Source organism: Cyprinodon variegatus, unplaced genomic scaffold, assembly GCF_000732505.1.
Source record: "Cyprinodon variegatus isolate N-32 unplaced genomic scaffold, C_variegatus-1.0 Scaffold205, whole genome shotgun sequence".
In the NCBI taxonomy this organism is placed as follows: Eukaryota; Metazoa; Chordata; class Actinopteri; order Cyprinodontiformes; family Cyprinodontidae; genus Cyprinodon; species Cyprinodon variegatus.
In genome coordinates, this window is record NW_015150658.1 from 658172 (window position 1) to 667609 (window position 9438).

A 9438-nucleotide genomic window follows, 5' to 3' on the forward strand; every position below is an offset into this window, starting at 1 on the left:
GAAAAAAAAAGAAAAAAAATATATATACAGTATATATATCTATACATAGAGATATATATAGGTGCTAGAGATTCCGTCATGGGAGGATAAGCCTCTACACTACACTTTGCTGGACTGAGACGTCTGATGTATTTCCAGGGATCTGCTGTAACCACTCCTCCAGTGTGGGGGTCACTGCCCCGAGTGCCCCAATGACCACGGGTACTACTGATACCTTGATCTTCCAGGTTTTCTCCAGCTCTTCTCTAAGCCCCTGGTATTTCTCTAGTTTCTCATGTTCTTTTTTCCTGATGTTGCAGTCACTTGGTATTGCTATGTCAACCACAACGGCTTTCCATTACCATGGGTATTACAACGGGTTTGCCATTACCATCGGTCCGTCTGTATCTGCAAGTCCCACAGGATCTTGGCTTGATCATTCTATACCACCTTTGGAGGGGTTTCCCACTTTGACCTTGGGGTTTCCAGCCCATACTCTGCACAGATGTTCCTGTACACTATTCCAGCCACTTGGTTATGGCGCTCCCTGTAAGCTTTCCCTGCCAGCATCTTACACCCTGCAGTAATGTGCTGGATTGTCTCAGGGGCCTCTTTGACAGTCTTCACCTGGGGTCTTGCCTGGTGTGGTAGATCTGGGCATCTATTGCTCTGCTGCTTAGGGCCTGCTCCTGTGCAGCCATGATGAGTGCTGCTGTGCTGTCCTTCAGTCCGGCTTTGTCTATCCATTGGTAGACACATTAGGCTTTCTCTTTTTGTAATAATGTGCTAAAAAATCAGCAAAAATTACAGAATAAAATTTATTTAGGCTACTAAACACTATGCCTCATTTAAACATTTTAAGTTCAGTTTTTCAAATGAAATCTACTTTTACATCACCTTTTTAGAATTTATGTTCCCCCATATTAACCAGACTTCTTAGCAGCTTCTTTGATAAACCTCTGATAGAGATGCACCAATTCATCTTTTTCCGATCCAATCCGATAGCGATGCATGGGCTTAGCCTTTTTCCGATATCCGATACCGATCCGATAAGAATGTTCAATGGATTAACCGTACACCCCGCCAAGTGAATAAATGCATCATGAACATTGTCAAAAAAGGTAACAAATTCATTCAGATATAAATCATCACTAGTTGCTGTGTGTGCTCTGCATGATTACATAATCAGAGTTGCAATAATAAACTTTAAGTCATTAGATTGCTGTAATTGCATTTTGGTGTACATGAATAAAAATAGAGATACCCAAACTGGAATACTGGATCAGCATCATTTGTCCAATGTCCAATCCAGATAATTAGTGAATATCGGAGCTGATATCCAATTGGAAAATTAGATCGATGCATCTCTAGATCCTGTTGCTCAGGATGTCACTTCAGATAAACATGTCTTGCTTTGTAGCTGTAGCCTCTATTTTCAGATGAGGGACTGAATAGAGCTTTGTCAGATGTTCAGTGGTTCTTTTATATGTTTGTATTTTACAACAGGGGTCTTTAGACACTCCACCATGGCTTTTAATTACTTTGGCTAAAAATGATGTAGAGCCAGCTAATTTATTGAACAATACCTAAGCTTATAAATGCATGTTTAAGCATTTTCTCCACTGGGTAATGGCAGTTTGTTTCTTAACTGTAACATTTTGTTTTTTTCTTTAACAAGATTTTCCAAAAATATCAGCAATATTTGGTGGATACATGTTAAAATAAGTAGGTTTAATTGAAATGTTTGCTGCTCTAAACCAGTTTAATTAGCTGTACCAAATTTTTAAAGGTTGCAAACCCTGCTTTATAATCTAAATCTACTTAAAAACTTCCCTACATGAATTCCATTGCACTGTGAAATGTTCTTTATTACTGACCTGTTTTCCTTGTCCATTTGTCTTTACGATCCTGTTTGTTTATTGTTATTTAACAAACCTCTGAGCCAAAGGAACAAGTGGACTGAGATTTAGCCCAAAGACAACCTTTCTAATTGGATTTTCTTAGAGGTAAAAATTTAAATTGACAGATTTATATTAATCATTCTGACGTTCTACTTCAGTTATGTTGTGTTGGTCTGTCCCATATAATCACACTAACACTTACTGATGTATTGGTACATAACTGGAAAAATAAATCTATTTATATGATGCCCATTGAGATTCTCTTCTTGTTATAATGAAAAGATTGGAAGAGATTTCAGTTTGTTTGTTTTTTCTTTGCTATCCTGTTGCAGAACATTTATGGAGTGATGCTGCTTTGGTCTGACAGGCCCTTCATGCACAGGCTGCAGTATGACTCACAGGATGAAATATCTTTTAGTTATGTTGGTCGCTTTTATAAAGAACTAAATACAAATTGTGATATTAAACAGCAGTAAAAGCAAACAAATGAAAGGACAGGCCCTTAAATGACTTTGCAAAAATTTGAAATTATATAAAAAATGTCATGAAAAATGTTCCATTTTATTTATTGTTTGGTTAAATTCACCCTTTTGAAAAACATTTGAACCTTGTTTACATCAACAGATCTGAACCATCATCTGTTTTTAATCAAGAAATTACCCTGAATTCATTCAGCAATAAGCTTCATTTTAAATATGCACTAAAAAACTAGACATAATTCATGAACATGTTGCAGGAAGTTAATATAAATGGTTAAACTGGGAAAACTAGTCACGACATAAAGAGGCAGTTTATACTTCATTTAAAATACAGAGAAACTGTACAGCTGTAACTTTACACTGTCAGCTCAAAAACCCTGCAGCTAGATTAGTTCAAATATTTACCAGAAGAACAGGCCAGTCTGCAGGGTAGCACTAGTAATAAAACTTCATGGTACATGTTCAATAGTGATATGGAAGAAGTCACTGCTGAGTGGGTTTATTAAGGATGACAGACAACTTCAATTAAAAAAGAAAACATCCCTTCATTCTGCTGCTAACCTTTGGTTCCTCTGAGATCTATGAGTCTTCTACACACAGAATTTGCAACAAAGTCAGTTGTCAAAATAAATACAAAGTTATGCAAGCTTCACCAGTTTGAGCTTATCCAGACAACTCCTCGTTTTCCCCAATGTGCATTTATAGAGACGGAAACTTGTCACAGATACAAAAAAGCTAAACTTTGCAAGGAAGAAGTCAGGAAGCCTAAATATGAATCAAACAAGTCCTTAAAGAAAGCTTTTCCCTGAACAGCTTTGGTTCAGCTGGTTTAAAAAAGGAAGCACATGTTAAAGTTTAAGGCGAGACTGGAAATGAAAAGTTTGCTGAAAAACGCCCATCAGGGGGGTTTTCTGTGAGGCAGCGATAAGTTTCAATCTTCCTTCAGGTCAGGATGACCATGAGGTGCGTCTGTGCCTCTCACAGTCACAACTGGATGCTCCAAGTTGACCGGCAGAGAGGCAGGGGCAACGCCGTCATTATTAACCAGGGAGCCGTAGGAGAAAGAGCCATTAAAGTCCGGCTGAACGACGAGGCCGTTGTCATGAATGGTCGGGACACCTGGAAGATACGGAAAAACATTAAACAAAAAAAGCATACGAATTGCTCCAAACTAAGCTCTTCTATCCTGACTGTTAATAAAATGTAGAACTTAGCATTTAGATTTAATACCAACCCTTAGCCATATCCATGGTGACGTACGGCTCAAAGATCTTGGGCTTTTTCCTGTATTTAGTGACGAGAAAGACTCCGAGGAAACAGAGAGCAGACCTGCAGAAAACAAATATTTTCACAGTTTTTCTTTTTATAATCAAATCCTGATACTCTTAAAATATGAACAGTTTCAATTTCGAACTGTAAATGTACCGAGCTTCCGTAGTATTGATACCAACAAAAGCAGGGCAGGAATGTGAGGAGGAAGGAAAAAATTAAATGTTTAACAAAGAAGATTTGAAAAATGCTGCTTGGATTTGTACACAGCCCTATTTACGCTGATACCCCTAAATAAACCGTCCAACTGTATGTAATTTCATCCGAGCGTAACTGATCGGTTCTGTCTGTGGCCCTAAAGGTTTGTTAAAGAGCATCAGTAAACAGAAATAAAAAAACAGACAGGTCAGAGGGAAAGTCGATAAGTTTAGATCTGGGTTAGGTTAGGGCCATGTCACACCTTGCCGATTTATCCTGATGTCCCAGAAAATGCTGGCACATGCTGAACTTTTCTATGTATGTATTTTTTTTTAATTTTGGGCGTATACATAGCATATTTATAATGAGTCCAGAAGGTATGTCCAACGACAGTCTAACTTATGCATAAAGCATGGCAGCGTAATGCCTATGAAATGATGCACAAGCATCGCTGTTCAGGGAAGCTTCTGAGGGGAGCAGAGATGCGCCCGAGGCGCCCGATCTGCATAAAAAGATGTCTTTGATCACAGTATTAACCTAGCTGCTGTTCACCGCCTGCCCAGTACGGTAGCTGTAAGTTAGAAACACGTTGCACATGCTCAAAACTTACCCATAACCTATGCAACATATGCCAGTGATTTTGCCAGATTTTTTGTACATCAAGCATACGCTGGTCTAAATCGTAAAGGTGTGACGGGGGCTTTATATAAATGAAATGAATAGATTATCATTTAAACACAGCAACCATGTGGATAAATGGTTAAATAAATAAAAGTGCCTTCCCACTGTAAAAACAACTCCACTGGATTAGAGAGACGTCTATGGTTGGCATAAGCAAAATCTATACAGGTTTAAGGTAATAAAAAATTAAAAAAAAAAAGGTTAGAACTGTAAATTTACAGTCATATGTTTATATTACTGTTTTTATATATATTCTTTACTATTTTTCAAGGCTGCACTTTTAAAAAAGATGACATTTTGCAGAGAGCTGTTCCAAATGAAATTTATTTTTGTTTTACACTTGTGTAAACAAAATGAAAAATAAACCTGTCTAAGTCTAATAAATCCAGAAGGGACCATCACTCACCCAAGCACAAACATGCAGATGTGGAGCACATCTTCATTCAGGAACTCCAAGTAGAAGACAGCCCCTAAAAAAGGAGAAGATGGTGTTTAAAGGCTAAAAGCTGTGCAGCTGAAGCTATAACTGTGCATACTGCTGTTTATATAACTATTTTACAGAAATAACAAGGCTGTGCCTTACCAGCTACTACTGCAAGGCAGGTGGAGAAGATGTAGTTGATGCAGGCAGCCAGAGAGGGATCATGGAGATTACAAGCTTGGGAAAGAAACCTGGGAAAATAGCAGCGATCCAAACATTTTTCACAGCAACTACAAAGATGAGAGCGTAAATCTAAGGATTTTTGAACCTCCCTGCCCCTCACCTAGCCTGGAAGACCACGGATGCCACCATGCACACGAACATGACGGTGAAGATTGGGTAGTCGAGCTGCATGGAACCTTCGAGCGTGAGGAGCAGCATACCAGAAACCGCCTTGACTGTGATCACTGTGACTGAGCCTGTTCCAGAAGAAAACAGAGAGACCAAAAACAAAAAAAAAACCTTGTAAAAAAAAACCAAACACATCTGTATTTTAAGGAAACTGACTGACTGACTGACTGAAATGCAGAATACTCACCCAGTAAAGCAACCAGCAGGAGAATAATAACAAGGTAGTTAGCGCTGCGCTGTTTGTAGAAGTATAGCAGCAGGCAGAAGGTGATAATCTCCAGGAGCTGTCAGCACAATAACAATAAGCAACATTTAAAAACACAGGAGCGCGAACGGATTCTGCACGGAAACTGAACGATCTCACCAAATACAGGAGAACAGGCCACCCGACGATGTGCCTCACGATGTTCACTGCTTGGAGTTTCTCATGAGAGTTTGGTCCAAATGACACAAACAGATAAGTTCCTCCTATAATTAGAACGTAGCCCAAGAAGGTAAGCCCATGGTTCTCTGGAACAACAAAGCACAGAAATTATTGAAAGCAAGCAATCAAGTCAGCATGAGGATGTTTAGAGGTGTAAACAGCAGCAAGCTTTATGCTATAATAAACCCGTTAAGATTTCTTTTCCTTATTTTTCTAGAAAATTAAACTACATCAAGAAAAAAAAAAGATGTTTAAGGGATTAAATTATATTCTCCAAACAGAATTAGTCCCACCCTGTAAAATGAATCCCTTCATTTGATAAATAATAATTTATCTGGGCCTCAGATTTCTAGAAATGTCCCAAACCGTCCAGGACCCGATTACTGCCAGAACTGTACAATACAGACATCCCTTCTGTATTGTACAGTCCAGTGGATTGTTTTTAATTTTTTTTTGGAACGACTATGACCTGGATGACTGAGGAACCCTTACCAGTATACTTTTAAGAACACACTTTAGACATTTGATCACATCTACCACTTTAGGGCTTCAATAATATCCACAAATCAAAAGTTTTAGCCAAAATTGGGCTGGTGATGAATATTTTCAAGAGGAATTAAACTGTTCAATGTGTGTAAAGATTCTGACTTCAGTTGTTCCCATTTATTACAACTCTTGTAATAAAACATACACTTACAAGAATAATACTTTTTTAGTTGTGAGAATAGATGAGAAGGTGATTTAGATTTGCATGAAACAGGACAAGACCAGAAATATTTGCATGGCTCATCTGTGCATCTTTTGTTTACTTACTTGCAAAGTCCTTTGCTTTCGATTTTTCCCGCAGAAATAAAAACCCCAAAATCGAACTTGCTGCAAAACATTAAGAAAAAGACATGTTTATTTCTTTATTATTATCAAACTGAATGATACAGGAGGAAAAAAATTTGCTTATAGTTGTTTATAAATATTACTTCGGAGGTCTTCAACAAGGGGTCCGTGACCCCTAGGGAGTCCACAGAGGTACTACATGGGGGTCGTGAAAGTTTGGTTGATTAGACTTTTTTTTTTTTTATATATTCCCCCCTGCAATTTTTCTACTAATTGAAACATATTTTGAACAAACATTTCTACTAAACTGGCAACATATTTGTTGACAGTTGGCAATGGCGTAAATATCGGTAAGCAGAGACTGCAGTTGCTTAGAGGCCCCCGACCTCTTAGGGACCCCCAACCTCTTAGGGGCCCCGTCACTGACTCCTGGTAGGCCCCCTACGCAATTATGGACTAGGACATCTCCTTGCAGATGTAATGGTGAGAAAAATTCCTATTTAACACACGTGATGCTAGATGATCTGACCCGACCTTATTTATACTGCAACACATGGCCGGGTTCAACATGATGGTGAGCTGTTTAAACACGTCACCAATAGCAAAGCAGACAGTGGTACTTTTAATTACTATGTTAATAACTGTGTATAGTTCATAATATGTTTCAAACCGCAATAAAGATCTTAGAAGAACGATGCATTTGAGTATTTTATTTTTTATACTACAACTTGGAATTATGGGAAACCCAGAGCGTAGATTAAAACCATTACCGTTACATACAATGTGTTAGCGACCAAAAAAAAGTTACTTAAGCGGATTCCAGAAAAGAAAAAGCAAAGAAGAGCTGCTGGAAGAACGGAAAAAACTTCCCAAAATAAACACATTCTTTCAAAGAACCGAAGAGGGAGAGGTGGACGTTGCTGCTACAGTGAGTAGAGATTGCGACCAGAAGATGAATGGAGAGAGCGTAGGTGAGGAGGGGGGCTTTGAAGCTGAAGGTAGCCCGATAAAACTAATTTTACAGCAGAATATACTAAAGTATATCCATGTGTAGTGAAGGTGAAGAACGATGAAGTGTGTATTGTTGTCCAGGAAATGGGGTCTTGTACTTTATATGGGGCCTACCCAGTTAATGTTGCTTATGAGCCTATTGTTGTGTCGTTATGCCATTGGTCCTTGGCATGGGAAACGTTGAAGACCCCTGTATTAGTTTGTAAACCTGACGTCTAAAATCACCAAGCATCATGAGGGGGATACTCACTCAGGACCGACACGGCATTGAGGGGCGCCACAACAGCAATGGGAGCAAAGGCATAAGACACAAAGTTGGCCCCCTCCCCAATGCAGATGAATACAAAACCAGACCACCAGGTCTTGGTCTGGTAGAAAGTGCGTTGCTCCTTTGTTCCTGCTAGTTTCACATGGCTGTACTTCTGCAAAAGAATTCAAAATGGTGAATTTAAACAGACATCTTGCAGGATCAGAGCACATTGTTATGCAGCTTGACAAAAAGGAAAGAAATGCAAATGGGATGGTCAGCAACACAATGAGTGACGTATGATGATCATGTGACATTGTTGGATAAATATTCCCCTAAAGGTCATGCATTCAAACGCTCATCATCACACTGGAAATTCAAAGCTGTTGTCTGGTTTATAAAACAGCTGATTTATAACCCAACGAAGGTTTAAATAAAATTCTACCTGAATACTTAGAGAAATGCTGACAAGCAGATTCCCGGAAATGGCAAGTAAAGTCCCGATGAGATTATCCTGAAAAAACAAAATAATTACTTCAGTTGCGGAGCAGAAATGCTAATATATTTAATATAAAAATCACTTAAAAATTCGTTTCAGGATTATAATTACATACATTTTACCTTAAAAAAAGTTAAATAAATAAAATATTACAGCCAGATTGTAAAAAAAAACACATCCGGATGTCTTATTTGACGCTGCTAAAGGAAAATTAGGTAACAATAAAGTAGCTAATGATGGTTTCAGTGTCTCACCGTGTAGGAGACTCCCTGTTGTGCTTGACTGTCGTCCATATCGTCTAGGTTACTTCATATCATGTATAATAACCAGACAGTCTGTCGAATATTTCCTGTTTGACATAAAATGCCTATAGTTCATTTTTCATGTTCGACCTGTACAATAGAAGAAACACCATCCTCGGGAGCGGAATCTCACTTCCGGGGCGAAATTCACCTGCTTCTAGCTACGAACTGACGCTCACTGAGCGTCTACTCCATTACTCACCCGGCGTGGCAGCCGGCGCACCGGGCGGGGGCAGTCGGAGTTAGTTTTTTTTTTTAGGATATAATAGAATAGAAAACCCCTTTATCGTCTCACAACGGGGAAATTCTGGTGTTTACAGCAGCAAACATATTATACAAAAAGTGGTCGTATAAATATTGACCTTATAAAAGTATATAAGAATAACATAATAGTCAAGAGTTAAAAACTGCGATGGACTGGCGACCTGTCCGGGGTGTACCCCGCCTCTAGCGCGTGGAAGAGCACCCCTCGCGACCCCGCTTGGGAAACGCCTGACGGAAAATGGATGGATGGATGGATGAAGAGTAGGAAATTAACAATAAAGATAAACAATTTGCTTAAAAAATTATAAATATAAATAAATAAATATAATATAAATATAATATAATATAAAAAAATATAAATAAATGTAGCTATCTATCTATCTATCTATCTATCTATCTATCTATCTATCTATCTATCTATCTATCTATCTATCTATCTATCTATATATCTAGATGTATACTCTGTGTGTGACATAAAATATGGATTTCCATCCCTGCCACAAAGGCCATCAAATAATGTT

The 9438-nt window shown here is 38.5% G+C and overlaps 1 protein-coding gene across 1 annotated transcript; it reads right to left on the bottom strand.

Annotated features, from left to right (window-relative positions):
- Positions 1 to 2437: 2437 nt before the first annotated feature.
- Positions 2438 to 8809, bottom strand: nipal3 (NIPA-like domain containing 3). Its single transcript, XM_015379980.1, has 11 exons — positions 8606 to 8809; positions 8298 to 8366; positions 7856 to 8027; positions 6577 to 6636; positions 5704 to 5849; positions 5527 to 5623; positions 5272 to 5407; positions 5091 to 5179; positions 4914 to 4977; positions 3594 to 3688; positions 2438 to 3478 (listed from the first exon to the last, which is right to left on the bottom strand). Exons 1-11 carry the CDS (start codon positions 8642 to 8644, stop codon positions 3291 to 3293), a joined length of 1155 nt encoding a protein of 384 aa, XP_015235466.1. The 5' UTR covers positions 8645 to 8809; the 3' UTR covers positions 2438 to 3290.
- Between the last annotated feature and the right edge of the window lie 629 nt (positions 8810 to 9438).